Below are 16,040 nucleotides of genomic sequence, written 5' to 3'. Positions count from 1 at the left end.
TGGTAAGACCCCAACTAGAGTATGGTTCCAGTGTATGGGACCCTCACCAGGATTACCTGATTCAAGAACTGAAAAAAATCCAAAGAAAAGCAGCTCGATTTGTTCTGGGTGATTTCCGACAAAAGAGTAGCGTTACAAAAATGTTGCAATGTTTGGGTTGGGAAGAATTGAGAGAAAGAAGAAGAGCTGCTCGACTAAGTGGTATGTTCCGAGCTGTCAGCGGAGAGATGGCGTGGAATGACATTAGTAGACGATAGGTTTGAATGGCGTCTATTAAAGTAGGAAAGATCACAATATGAAGATAAAGTTGGAATTCAAGAGGACAAACTGGGGCAAATATTCATTTATAGGAAGGGGAGTTAGGGATTGGAATAACTTACCAAAGGAGATGTTCAATAAAATTCCAGTTTCTTTGAAATCATTTAGGAAAAGGCTAGGAAAGCAACAGATAGGGAATCTGCCACCTGGGCGACTGCCCTAAATGCAGATCAGAATTGACTGATTGATTGATTGATTGATTGATTGATTGATTGATTGATTGATTGATTGATTGATTGATTGATTGATTGATTGATTGAATTTTTCAGCAAGCTTTCTCACTGAAAGTCCCTTGTCACTTTCTATAATCACATTTCTTCTTGTCTCGAGAACTAAACACTATCGTCCCTTGTTACACATGTTTAACAGACAACTGAAATGCTACAGTATTTCTGTCTCACTAATTAGCGCCTGTACTGTCTATTCCTTCTCAAGGTGACTACCTGGGCTCAACCTTATCAGCGACAATCCGAGTTATGAATAGAATGATGCAAGAAGGGAAGAAAATCCCCAGGTAACTTGTGAGTCAACAGCCTCTGGCAGCATTTCTGGGCAACTAGATTTCTCGGAATACTACACAAGTATGAAGGATGAGTTCTCCACCTAATCTATAATTAGACTATCGTAAGAAGGTTTTTATGGTCGTTCAATCAATATCAATATCAATCACTGCTGATCTACATTTAGGGCAATCGCCCAGGTGGCAGATTCCCTATTTGTTGTTTTCCTTGCCTTTTCTTAAATGATTGCAGAGAAATTGGAAAACTATTGAACATTTCCCTTGGCAAGTTATTCCAATCCCTAACTCCACTTCCTAGAAACGAATATTTGCCCCAATTTGTCCTCTTGAATTCCAACTTTATCTTCATATTGTGATCTTTCCTATTTTTAAAGACATCACTCAAACTTATTTGTCTACTGATGTCGTCCCACACCATCACTCCACTGAGAGCTCGAAACATGCCAATTAATCGAGCAGCTCGTCTCCTTTCTCCCAAGTCTTCCCAGCCCAAACTTTGCAATATTTTTGTAACACTACTCTTTTGTCGGAAATCACCCAGAACAAATCGAGTTGCTTTTCTTTGGATTTTTTCCAGTTCTTGAATCAAGTAATCCTGGTGAGGGTCCCATACACTGGAACCATACTCCAGTTGGGGTCTTACCAGAGACTTATATGCCCTCTCCTTTACATCCTTACTACAACCCCTAAATACCCTCATAACCATGTGCAGAGATCTGTACCCTTTATTAAAAATCATATTTATGTGATTACTCCAATGAGGGTCTTTTCTTATATTAACACCTAGGTACTTCCAATGATCCTCAAAAGGAACATTCACCCCATCAACACAGTAATAAAAACTGAGTGGACTTTTCCTATTTGCGAAAACTCACAACCTGACTTTTAACCCCATTTAACATCATACCATTGCCCACCGTCCATCTCACAACACTATCGAGGTCACCCTGTAGCTGCTCACAATCTTGTAACTTATTTATTACTCTGTACAAAATAACATCATCTGCAAACAGCCTTATCTCTGATTCTGCTTCTTTACAAATATCATCTATATATATAAAATAGCTTGTCCTGACTGACTGACTGATTCATCATCGCCGAGCCAAAACTACTGGACATAAAGAAATGAAATTTTGGGGATATATTCACATTATGATGTAAGTGCTCGCTAAGAGAGGATTTTTGGATATTCCTTCGGTAAGGGGGTGAAAAGGGGGGTGAAATTTTAAAATGAGTGTATCTATATCTCAAAACTTTAAACGTTTATAGATGTGAAAATTGGTATTTAGAATCTTCTTTAAAAATAAGGAAACACGTATTTTTTTGTTTTCAGAAAATCTCAATAGGAGGGGTGAAAAGGGGTGAAAATGGGGGAAAATGGGTTGAATGCCTTTAATCAGGATACCGGTACTTATATATCAGAAACTGAAGATATTACAGACCTGAAAATTGGTACTTTTGATCTCTTTTAAAAATAAAGAAACACGAATTTTTTTTGTTTTTGGAAAATCCAATTAATGGGAGGGTGAAAAGGGGGTGAATTTTTAAAATGAGTGAATCTATATCTCGAAACTTTTAAAATTTGCTGATGTAAAAATAGGTATTTAGAATCTTCATTAAAAATAAAGAAACACGCATTTTTTTGTTTTCGGAAAATCGCAATAGGAGGAGTGAAAAGGGGTGAAAATGGGTTGAATGCCTTTAATGAGGCTACTTATATCTCAGAAACTGAAGATTATTACAGACCTGAAAATTGGTGTTTGGGATCTCCTTTAAAAATAAAGGAGCACTTATTTTTTTTGTTTCTGGAAATCCCAATTAAGGGGGGTGAAAAGGGGGGTAATATTTTAAAATGAGTGTATCTATATCTCAAAACTTTTAAAGGTTATAGATGTAAAAATTGGTATTTAGAATCTCCTTTAAGAATAAAGATACACGTATTTTTTGTTTTCGGAAAATCGCAATAGGAGGAGTGAAAAGGGGTGAAAAATGGGTTGAATGCCTTTAATGAGGCTACTTATATTTCAGAACCTGAAGATATTACAGACCTGAAAATTGGTGTTTGGGATCTCCTTTAAAAATAAAGAAACACGTACTTTTTTGTTTGTGGAAAATCCAATTAATGGGGGCGGGGGGTGAAAAGGGGGTGATTTTTTAAAATGACTGTATCTATATCTCAAAACTTTTAAAGTTTATAGATGTTAGAATTGGTATTTAGAGTCTCCTTTAAAAATAAAGAAACACGTATTCTTTTGTTTTCGGAAAATCCCAATAGGAAGGGTGTAAAAGGGTGAAAAATGGGTTGAATGCCTTTAATGAGGCTACTTATATTTCAGAACCTGAAGATATTACAGACCTGAAAATTGGTATTTTGGATTTACTTTAAAAGCAAAGAAACACGTATTTTTTTCGTTTTTGGAATATCCAAATATTGGGGGGTGAAAGGGGGGGTGAATTTTTTAAAATGAGTGCGTCTACATCTTAAAACTTTAAAATTTACAGATGTAAAAATTGGTAGTTAGAATCTCCTCTAAAAATAAGGGAACACGTATTTTTTGGTTTCCTGTAAATCCTAATAGGAGGGGTGTAAAAGGGGTGATAAATGGGTTGAATGCCTTTAATGGGTTTACATATATCTCAGAAACGAAAGATATTACAGAACTGAAAATTTGTATATGGGATCTCCTTTCAAAATAAAGAAACACGTAATTCTTAGTTTTTGGGAAATCCAATTAATGGCGGTTAAACAGGCGTGACAAATTGGGATGAATTTTTTGAAAGACTATGTCTACAGAATATCATGGAAACGTAAAATGTTACAGACGTAAAAGGTGGGTGTTTGGAATCTCCTGTAAATGTAAATAAACATATGTGATTTGTTTTTGGAAACTCCACTTAAGGGGAACTCAAAAGGGGTGAAATTTTTAAATGAGAATTTTACAGTATATGTAAAAAACTTAACATGTTACAGAAGTGAAAAATGGTATTTTTTTTCTCTATTAAACATAACGAATCGTGTATTTTTAGTTTTAGGAAATACCACTTGGGAGGTGGGGGGTGGGTAAAAGTGACTGAAAATGGTGTTGAATTCTTTTAATTAGGCTACTGATATCTCAAAAATGAAGATGTTACAGACGTGAAATTTGATATTTGCAATCTGCTTTAAAAGTAAAGAAACACGTATTCTCGGAAAATCCAATGAAGTGGGGGGGGGGGTGAAAGAATTGAAAATTTAATTGACTTAATTGTATGAGAATGCATACATCTAATAAAAACTATAGTTGTTACAGACGTGAAAATTCGTATTTAGATCTCCTTTAAAAACAAAGAAAAACGCGTTTTGGTGGGGAAACCATCTTGGAGGGTGGGAGTGTAAAGGAGTTGAATTCCTTTCATGGGGACACATAAATCAAAAACTGAAGAAGTTACAGTCGTGATAATTGGTATTTAGAAGATCTTTTACTATTAAAGAAACAAGTATTTTTTGCGGGAAAATTCACTTAGGGGGGGGGGGGGAAGAGTAGTGTGAAATGAAGTGAAAAAAGTAAGTTATTTTTATGGGGATACTTATATCTCGAAACTGAAGGCAATAGACGTGAACATTGGTGTTTGGAATCTCCTTTAAACATAAAGAAACAAGCCTTATTTTAATATTTTTTGGGGGGGGGGGGGGAGGCGGTAAATAAACTTAACGGCGGTGGGGTGTAGAAGGAGGTGAGACCAATTGATTTTACTGTTATTAATGTACTTATAAGTATCCTCCGTTGCTCAGGCGGCAGCGCGCCGGCCTCTCACAGTTGGGTTCCGTGGTTCAAATCCCGGTCACTCCATGTGACATTCGTGCTGGACAAAACGGAGGCGGGACAGGTTTTTCTCCGGATACTCCGGTTTTCCCTGTCATCAGCCCCTCCAGCAACACATAATAGTAATAATAATAATAATAATAATAATAATAATAATAATAATAATAATGTTCCGGACCGTCGTCAAATGTGTGGACCGCGCTGGAAACGGCTCCTGGACGGGTAATGACTAAGAATGCAGTCCGGCCGCGGGTTCAGTGCCACCAAAGCACCCAATATGACACCACGCCGGATCTCCTGAAGGATTTTATACATATTAAAATGATTATAGGAAAAGATGGCAAAGATTTATGGACCCAACTGACCGGGAGGAATACCTGAGCCTAGACCGGGAAGTACGAAATCGATTGCTGGAAAGGAAGATTGAAAAATGGGAGGAAACGTGCCGTAATCTAATAGAAAACGAGTCAGATCGGGAATTTCGGCGGATTATATATCTAAAACAATAAACATTCAATTATAAATTTCAGTATAATACCGTAGCGAAGCACGGGTATCTTGCTAGTCTATATATATATAAAATAGCTTGTCCTGACTGACTGACTGACTGATTCATCATCGCCGAGCCAAAACTACTGGACATAATGAAATGAAATTTTGGGGATATATTCATATTAAGATGTAGGTGCTCGCTAAGAGAGGATTTTTGGATATTCCGTCGCTAAGGGGGTGAAAAGGGGGGTGAAATTTTAAAATGAGTGAATCTATATCTCAAAACTTTAAAAGTTTACAAATGTAAAAATTGATATTTAGAATCTTCTTGAAAAATAAGGAAATACGTATTTTTTTGTTTTCAGAAAATCCCAATAGGAGGGGTGAAAAAGGGTGAAAAATGGTGAAAAAGTGGTTGAATGCCTTTAATCAGGATACCAGTACTTATATCTCAAAAAATGAAGGTATTACAGACCTGAAAATTGGTACTTTTGATCTCTTTTAAAAATAAAGAAACCCGTATTTTTTTGTTTTTCGAAAATCCAATTAATGGGGTGTGAAAAGGGGGGTGAATTTTTAAAATCAGTGTATCTATATCTCAAAACTTTGAAAGTTTACAGTTGTAAAAATTGATATTTAGAAACTTCATTAAAAATAAAGAAGCACGTATTTTTTGGTTTTCGGAAAATCCCCTGTAGGAAAGGTGGAAAGGGGTGAAAAATGGGTTGAATGCATTTAATGAGGATACTTATATCTCAGAAACTGAATATATTACAGACCTGAAAATTGGTGTTTTGCATCTCCTTTAAAAATAAAGAAACACGTATTTTTTGTTTTTGGAAAATCCAATTAATTTTGTTTCCAGTAAGTCCTAATAGGAGGGGTGTAAAAGGGTGAAAAATGGGTTGAAATATTTGAAATGATTGTATCTATATCACAAAACTTTTAAAGTTTATAGATGTAAAAAATTAGTTTTTAGAATCTCCTTTAAAAATAAAGAAACACGTATATTTTTGTTTTCGGAAAATCCCAACAGGAAGGGTGGAAGAGGGTGAAAAATGGGTTGAATGTCTTTAATGAGGCTACTTTCATTTCAGAAGCTGAAGATATTACAGACCTGAAAATTGGTATTTGGGATCTACTTTAAAAATAAAGAAACAGGTATTTTTTCGTTTTTGGAAAATCGAAATATGGGGGTGAAAAGAGGGGTGAATTTTTAAAATGAGTGCACCTATATCTCAAAACTTTAAAAGTTTACAAATGTAAAAATGGGTATTTAGAATCTCCTTTAAAAATAAAGAAACATGTATTCTTTTGTTTTAGGAAAATCCCAATAGGAAGGGTGTAAAAGGGTGAATAATGGGTTGAATGCCTTTCATGAGGATACTTATATTTCAGAACCTGAAGATATTACAGACCTGAAAATTGGTATTTTGGATCTACTTTAAAAGTAAAGAAACAGGTATTTTTTCGTTTTTGGAAAATCCAAATATTGGGGGTGAAAACGGGGGTGAATTTTTTAAAATAAGTGTGTCTACATCTTAAAACTTTAAAATTTACAGATGTAAAAATTGGTGGTTAGAATCTCCTCTAAAAACAAAGGAACACGTATTTTTTTTGTTTCCAGTAAGTCCTAATAGGAGGGGTGTAAAAGGGTGAAAAATGGGTTGAATGCCTTTAATGAGGATACACATATCTCAGAAACGAAAGATATTACAGAACTGATAATTCGCATATGTGATCTCCTTTAAAAATAAAGAAACACGTATTTTTTAGTTTTTGGAAAAGCCAATTAATGGCGGTTAAACAGGAGTGACAAATTGGGGTGAATTTTTTGAAAGACTATATCTACAGAATATCTTGGAATCGTAAAATGTTACAGACGTAAAAAGTGGGTGTAAATCTCCTGTAAATGTAAAGAAATATAGGTTATTTGTTTTTGGAAACTCTACTTAAGGGGAACCCAAAAGGGGTGAAATTTTAAAATGAGAATTTTTACGGATATCTAAAAAACTTAACATGTTACAGAAGTGAAAAATGGTATTTTTATCTCTATTAAACATAAAGAAAAGTGTATTTTTAGTTTTCGGAAATACCACTTGGGTGGAGGGCGGGGGGGGGGGGGCGGGGAAAGTGACTGAAAACGGTGATGAATTCTTTTAATTAGGCTACTGATATCTCAAAAATGAAGATGTTACAGATGTGAAATTTGATATTTGCAATCTGCTTTAAAAGTAAAGAAACACGTATTCTCGGAAAATCCAATGAAGGGGGCGGGGGTGAAAAATTGAAACATTAGTTGACTTAATTGTATGAGAATACATACATCTAATACTAAAGTTGTTACAGACGTGAAAATTCGTATTTGGATCTCCTTTAAAAACAAAGAAAAAGGCGTTTTGGTGGGGAAACTATCTTGGAGGGCGGGAGTGTAAAGGAGTTGAATTCCTTTCATGAGGACACATAAATCAAAAACTGAAGAAGTTAGAGTCGTGATAATTGGTATTTAGAAAATCCTTTACTATTAAAGAAAGAAGTATTTTTTTTGCGGGAAAATTCATTTAGGGGGAGGAGAGATTATTGTGAAATGAAGTGAAAAAAAGTAAATTATTTTTATGTGGATACTTATATCTCAAAACTGAAGTTAATAGACGTGAACATTGGTGTTTGGAATCTCCCTTAAACATAAAGAAACAAGCATCCTTTTAATTCTTCTTCGGGGGGGGGGCTGTAAATAAACTTAACGGCGGTGGGGTGTAGAAGGAGGTGAGACCAATTGATTTTACTGTTATTAATGTACTTATAAGGATCCTCCGTTGCTCAGGCGGCAGCGCGCCGGCCTCTCACAGCTGGGTTCCGCGGTTCAAATCCCGGTCACTCCATGTGGCATTCGTGCTGGACAAAACGGAGGCGGGACAGGTTTTTCTCCGGATACTCCGGTTTTCCCTGTCATCAGCCATTCCAGCAACACATAATAGTAATAATAATAATAATAATAATAATAATAATAATAATAATAATAATAATAATAATAATCCAGACCGTCGTCAAATTGCGGACCGCGATGGAAACGGCTCCTGGACGGGTAATGACTAAGAATGCAGTCCGGTCGCGGGTTCAGTGCCGCCAAGGCACCCAGTATGACAGCACGCCGGATCTCCTGAAGGATTATATCCGTATTAAAAATATCATAGGAAAAGATGGCAAAGATTTACGGACCCAACTGACCTGGAGGAATACCTGAGCCTAACTCGGGAAGTACGAAATCGATTGCTGGAAAGGAAGATTTAAAAATGGGAGGAAACGTGCCGTAAAATAATAGATCGGGAATTTTGGTGGATTCTCGCAGAGAACGAGTCAGATCGCGAATTTCGGCGGATTATATATCTAAAACAATAAGCATTCAATTATAAATTTCAGTATAATACCGTAGCGAAGCACGGGTATCTTGCTAGTTGATATATATAAGAAAACATAAAAGCTCCAATAATACTGCCTTGAGGAATTCCCCTCTTAATTATTACAGGGTCAGATAAAGCTTCGCCTACTCTAATTCTTTGAGTTCTATTTTCTAGAGATATAGCCACCCATTCAGTCACTCTTTTTTTTCTAGTCCAACAGCATTCATTTTTGCCAGTAGTCTTCCATGATCTATCCTATCAAATGCCTTAGATTGTTCAATCACAATACAGTCCATTTTGCCTCCTGAATCCAGGATATCTGCTATATGTTGCTGAAATTCTACAAGCTGAGCTTCAGTGGAATAACCTTTCCTAAACCCAAACTGCCTTCTGTCAAACCAGTTATTAATTTTGCAAATATGTCTAATATAATCAGAAAGAATGCTTTCCCAAAGCTTACATGCAATGCATGTCAAACTCACGGCCTGTAATTTTCAGCTTTATGTCTATCACCCTTTCCTTTATACACAGGGGCTACTATAGCAACTCTCTATTCATTTGGTATAGCTCCTTCAACCAAACAATAATCAAATAAGTATTTCAGATATGGTACTATATCCCAACCCATTGCCTTTAGTATATCCCCAGAAATCTGATCAATTCCAGCTGCTTTTCTAGTTTTCAACTTTTGTGTCTTACTGTAAATGTCATTGTTATCGTAGGTAAATTTTATTACTTCTTTAGTATTACTCACATCCCCTATCTGGACATTATCCTTGTAACCAACAATCTTTACATACTGCTGACTGAATACTTCTGCCTTTTGATGATCCTTGCATACACACTCCCCTCGTTCATTAATGATTCCTGGAATGTCCTTTGAACCTGTTTCTGCCTTAAAGTACCTATACATACCCTTCCATTTTTCACTAAAATTTGTATGACCACCAGTTATGCTTGCCATCATGTTATCCTTAGCTGACTTCTTTGCTAGATTCAATTTCCTAGTGAGTTCCTTCAATTTTTCCTTACTTCCATAACCATTTCTAACTCTATTTCGTTCCAACCTGCACCTCCTTCTTAGTCTCTTTACTTCTCTGTTATAATATAGTGGATATTTACCATTCCTTACCACCTTTAAAGGTACAAACCTATTTTCACATTCCTCAACAATTGCTTTAAACCCGTCCCAGAGTCTGTTTACATTTTTATTTACTGTTTTCCACTGATCATAATTACTTTTCTGAAACTCTCTCATGCCTGTTTTATCAGCCATATGGTACTGCCTAATAGACCTGATTTTAATATCTTCCTTTCTTTCATATTTATTTTTAACTACGATGAAAACAGCTTTGTGATCACTAGTACCATCTATTACTTCGGTTTCTCTATAGAGCTCATCTGGTTTTATCAGCACCACATCCAAAATATTCTTCCCTCTAGTTGGTTCCATCACTTTCTGAATCAGGTGCCCTTCCCATATTAACTTATTTGCCATTTGTTGTTCATGCTTCCTGTCATTCGCACTACCTTCCCAATTGACATTTGGTAAATTGAGATCACCCACTACTATCACGTTCCTTTCCTTATTGTTTCCCACATAGCTGATTATCTTATCAAACAATTCTGAATCAGCGCCAGCACTACCCTTTCCCGGTCTGTACACTCCAAAGACAGCAAGTTGCCTATTATCTTTAGAGATGAGCCTTACACCCAGAATTCATGTTTTTCACCCTTAACTTTTTCGTAGCTTACAAATTCTTCTTTCACCAGAATGAATACTCCCCCTCCTACCATTCCTATCCTATCTCTACGATACTCACTCCAGTTCTGTATGAATATTTCTGCATCCAATATATCATTTCTCAGCCATGATTCAACTCCTATTACAATATCTGGTAAGTATATATCTTTTAAATTACTTAATTCGATTCCTTTGTTTACAATGCTTCTACAATTGAGCGCTAACATTTTTATGTCATCCCTACTTGATTTCCAGTTCCCTGTTCGCTTAACACTGCTCCCTAGTCCAGCTCATTTCACTGAATGTACCTCCCTATAACCCTTCCAAACAAGTTTCCTAATTTATATGTACCATTGCGGTTTAAGTGAAGGCCATCTGAGCGCAGATCCCTGTCTCCTACTCACCCACACATGTATGAAGCATGCTCAGCTTTTGATTTGATGAAGAAGATCAATGTTGGCGATGCAGTTTCGTGGACAAAGGCAGAATAGGCCTATACACCACTAGGTAGAACTGCATTCCGATGTACCTTCCCTCCCCTTGCACTCGAAATAGTACAAACATTCAAAAGGGATTTTCTTATGTCTGAAGAATGGTTAAGTCAAGTGGACAGGACAAATGGTGATGTCTGCTGCCCGGAGTTCGAGGTGTCCAATTAAATGAGGCCAATTTAACACTTGTCTTATGTAAAATAAAATTGGTGCCAAGGCAATATAGGGGGGTGTCTGCTGAATAAGGGTGTCCGTTAGGGCAGGTTCGACTGTACTACTTCTTCTCCACTGTATTGCATCATTTTACGAAGTATCTTCAACATCGTAATGAATTTGCTGCAGCTGCTATGTCAGATTGTGCAATGTATTTTGTTTGCAATGAAGACTCCCTTCATCAGGAAAAATAAAAATAATAATCATAATAACTGATAATTGATTGTGTGTAGCCTCCAGAAAGGCCTGGTGTAGGTCTTTCTGTATCAAGCCCATGGGTGACCTGAAAATCTGGGTGTGTGATGATAATGATGTTGGCACATAACCTACTCCTGTAACACGAAGGGGTCTGTTCAAGACTGAATGTCCCCATCTGATGGACAAATCATCATCAAGAGCATCATAAGCCCATGAACACCGCGAAGAAGATTGGAAATGAACCTAGGATTTTGGCATGCAATCTAGTGATTAGATATTGTATACCATCATCTCTTCTACCCGGTCAGCCAACATTCTGGGGATGAGATTTTTTCCACTGCTGGTACTCGAACCAGCAAACCCTGGTGTCAGACCATAAAGACTTCACACCTTAACGATCATGGCCACCATATGGGCTATGTTAATAATAATAGCAATGGCCTTAGAACTGTCCTTTGCACTGATGGGTGAAGAATGGTGTTAACATTTACAGTATGGTATGGGTTAACATGGTGGAGCTATTGCTGGAACACTGATGGTGATAATTACGAATGACATAAGAGTGGAGCAGTGAGGGGTGGGAATGTGAAATATACAGGAGGAAATGAGGGTACCCCAGGAAAAATGTGTTTCCTCCTCCCTGACCAGAGGACTCCTAGGCTGAAGATAGTATACTGTATGATGAACGTGACGGTTTTACGACTGGACTCCCCACTACTCACACCTAAGCCTGAGTCGTGGCAGTAGATTTCAACACTTCTCTGGGTTAACCGGAGCTGAAATCCCTGACCGGGAAAATAGCATACCACTAAGTAAGTCAGAGGGCTCAAATTCATGACTGCGGGAACAACAGACCAGTGAGTAATTAACAGCAGTACCGGACCAAATGGTATTGCAAATGGTGCACTACAACAGAGCACTACTCTAAACAGGCACCTTTCTTCCTTCTCTCATGTCAGCAAGTCCTATCGACCTGAGCGTTGATAGAGTACTACAGTAGGTCATTAAGTCAGGAGAATGTAAGGTGTGGCCAAGCTACTTTAAGGGGATAGGGTGATCATGTAACCCACCTGACTGGTCACCCACCCAAATTCTGGTCACATATAATGCAGTAAAGCACTATAATGAAGATATCACATAATCAGACATTCCTCCCTGGCTAGGATCATTACCTTGTTTCTTTCATGTTATTCATGTTCACCAATCAAGGGATCTACTCCAGTACCTTGGTCAACTGGAATATTCGTTAACCCCTCCCTGCTGAGAGATGGATCATTTTTGTGTGTGCAATATGTGATGGAAATGGTAACATCTTAACTGATGTGAAAGTTACAAACATGCAGGATTGTATGTAGAGACAATCCCACTTTCTACAGTTTGTAGGCGGTACTGTACAGTAGAGAACTTTCCTCTCAGGGCTGCTCACAGGGAAATGGTCTTATTGTTCCAGGAAGTTGATAACAACTACTGTCAGAAAAAAAAGTACCTATGTATGTGGATTTTTAATGTTCTAATTAGGTACCTATATATTATGAACAGATATTCTATCTTTTCAGCTGATGAATCATGCATATTCCTTCTTTACTTTACTGTCTCAAATAGACGAGTAGTAAAACATTTGATGTCTCAAATAAGAAAAATGATGTTCAACACTTTCTTTCTGGAAGCTTCAGGTAAGTTTTATTTGTTCTAAATAACAACTATTTTCATACATTTTAAATCACAGGCATCATTTAATACATAAAAAGACAGTACCAAAGGATCTTTCCTAAATTCTCCTTGCATTTCCTCTCATAATAGCAGATTGATGGATCTTTTTGGTACTTGGTCTATTTATGCATAACTGCATCTATGTACATAAAGTAGGATTATTCTGATTCATATTTATTTCCACAGATGGCTATACATGTCAACATAAATATCTAATAGAGTGGAATTACAAGAAATGGACAAATATTGTATAAAACAGGAGCAATGAAAGTTAAAATGATATCTTGAAACTTAAATGGTAAATATGTCATCTAGGATAATATGGTTTCTAGAAATTATACCATACTGTTGGTAAGATTATATTCTACTTCTAGTCTCAGACTGTATTAAACATTCTCCATGACTTATATGGCAGTGAAATGTTTCTTAACTGAACTGTTAATAATACACCACATCAGATAGAAAGCTACAACTTTCCTTGTTACTTGTATTTTATTTATAACATATACTGTAAGTATTCAGCACTGAAATCTGACCTTCTTCTGTTCACTTGTTTTTAATTCATTTAATTGATTTATTCAATGTACAGTTTTCAATTTTTTTGTTTTACCGGTACATAAGAAATATAAATAGAGAGGTGGATGATCAGCCTAGTCAATACTATGTGTTAATTTTTTAAATATTTACCTTTCACATTAACATTATGTCTAGTACCGTACATGTTTCGAGATTCTAAAAAAAAAAAAAAAAAAAAAAAAAAAAAAATTAACACATAGTATTGACTAAGCGGATCATCCACCTCTTTATTGTGATTAAGTCAATACAGACCCAATACTGGCCATTATGGTCAAGATTATTAATAGATACTGGTACATGATAATTTGGTACAATGGTTTAGGTCAAAATATCAAAAGCTTTATAAATGTACTAAATTTTAAAACTGTTAAAATTGTTCAAGGAATTGTGTTGTGAATTGTAAATAATAATACTTACTGATCCAAAGAATAAATTTCACTGATGAAGCCTCAAGAAGGGATGGAATTTGTACAAATGTTCAAAAAATTCTAAATTGCATGGTAGTTCTTGTAAATTAATATAGGAAATATATATGTTATCCTAGTTAAGGCTTTATTTAACGTAACGGAAGCATGATATTTCAACAACAATATTTTAAGAACATCCAAGAAGGTATAATAGTCATCTAGGTATCTTTACCACAGAGATACAAAAAGACAAAGAGATTAGATATTTATATAGAGTGTCTCAAACCTTCCGGGTCAAACTAAAACAGGTGACAGTGGGTCCACGGCCAGTTATACGGTATTGAGATAGGAAACCAATGGTCGGAAATGCATATTTATTGTGTTATGGACACTGCATAACAACAACTTAGTCATAGTAACTGTTCAAAGTGATGACCGCCAGTCTCAATGCATGTATTGCAACGGCGCAAGCAGTTCTAAGTGATAAAAATCATTGTTATCCGTATTGAAGATACTGAATGTAGGATGTTAAAAGGTTTGTTTTTTTCACCATGTATTGAATAGGTGAAAAAAACAAACCTTTTAACATCCTGCAAGCAGTTCTGCCGCACTCTGATATTAAGTCAAGTCCTTGATGTATGAAACCCCTGTAGAAACAGATGAAGACCTGCTTGCTAGGGTCCAAGCTGCCTGACTCCTGTACAACAGACACCAGGGATGTTTGAGAGAGAGTGCAGCAGAACTTCATACGCCATTGCCATGCATGCATTGAGACTAGTGGTCATAACTTTGAACAATTAGAATGAGCTACATTGTTGTTATGCGGTGTACGCTGTGTATGTCCATAATATAATAAATATGCATTTCATCGTCGCCATAAAACCTATCTGTGTCAGTGCAACGTAAAGCAACTAGCAAAAAAAAAAAAATGCATTTCCAACCATTAGTTCTCTATCTCAATATAATTGGTTGTGGACCCACTATCACCTGCTTCAATTTGACCCAAAAGGTTTGAGACACTCTGTATAGCAACTTCGTCTATATCACATCCTTCTCCCGCCACCAACCCCTTACCGTTGAGAAGATTTAGAATCAATTTTAACTTGAATAGTCTTCAAGATAGGCAGATCTATGGCGAGACCGTTCACTATGGTGAGGGGTAGATGGTGTAGGGGATGGTGATGAGTGATGGGTTGTGCCAAGGCAGGAGTATCATCAGAAGTAGATGATGGATTCCCACCTTCTCCTGTCTCGACCAGATTCTCAAGAAGCTGACCAGCTGGGAAAAGGTGTATAGTGGAAAGAGTCATTTCTCTTCCATCCAGCAACCTGATGTGAGCATACTGAAGAGTTTCCCTCCAGAAGGCCACTTCATCTATGAGGGGTTCATATTTAGACTGGCAAATGTTTCTCCTTAATAGAAGTGATCCAGGTTTCATCAGCCAAGTAGGTGTAGAAAATTGCTTGATCATTGTATATGCTTGAACATTCATTCATGCAGAGTTTCATTTGTTGAAGTACACAAAAGCGATTGTATTGAGTTTAGAGCATCAGATAACACTATTTCCCATTGATTAGAATTAATTCCATGACTTTTGACTGCTAACTGAACTGTCTTCAGTACAGTGCCACTTGTCCATTCCCTTGGGGGTTATATGGAGTAGTTCGGCTTGAAGCGATGCCAGTCAAATAAAAAACTTGCTTTCATTCTTCAACCATGAAGGATGTTCCATGGTCTGAATGAATATATGCAGGCAGTAGCATAGCCAGGATTTCAGTTGGTGGGGGGCATTAAGGTAGTTCTTCATCCAGAATTGTATTTTGATAGGTGTCCAAACTTCCAGAGTTTAGGTGCTATAGAATTCCTGGAAATGGGTGTCCTTGGATCCAAGTAAGAGTGGTGGATTTGTGCAGATTCTAGAAGCAAATAATAATGGTACATTATATAAAATGGTTAATAAAAGTACATTCATTAAAACTCCTGGGGAGTCTGGACTCCTTCGACGACCCCCCCCCCCCCGGCCAACCTCTGTTACTCCCATCCCAACATAACGGCAGTATTTCATATATTCCGAGTATAAGAGTAATGAATGCAAGAATACATAGTTTGAGTAAAGATGCAATACTCTGGTTTAGAACAAACACTGTAATTTTAGTATAATAACTA

At 36.7% G+C, this 16,040-nt stretch overlaps 1 protein-coding gene across 3 annotated transcripts in view; it reads left to right on the top strand.

Annotated features, from left to right (window-relative positions):
* LOC136856815 (odorant receptor 82a) overlaps window positions 1-14,345 on the top strand; it is a 344,377-nt gene extending 330,032 nt beyond the window's left edge. For all 3 annotated transcript variants that reach the window (XM_067134948.2, XM_067134949.2, XM_067134946.2), the window contains 2 exons: window positions 12,737-12,853; window positions 13,077-14,345. In XM_067134948.2, coding sequence (XP_066991049.2) covers window positions 12,737-12,790 — 54 coding nt within the window. In that variant the 3' untranslated portion in view covers window positions 12,791-12,853; window positions 13,077-14,345. The remainder of the gene's footprint in view (window positions 1-12,736; window positions 12,854-13,076) is intronic.
* Window positions 14,346-16,040: the final 1,695 nt, after the last annotated feature.

Source organism: Anabrus simplex, chromosome 1, assembly GCF_040414725.1.
Source record: "Anabrus simplex isolate iqAnaSimp1 chromosome 1, ASM4041472v1, whole genome shotgun sequence".
NCBI lineage: Eukaryota > Metazoa > Arthropoda > Insecta > Orthoptera > Tettigoniidae > Anabrus > Anabrus simplex.
This window is presented reverse-complemented; position numbering and strand designations above follow the sequence as displayed.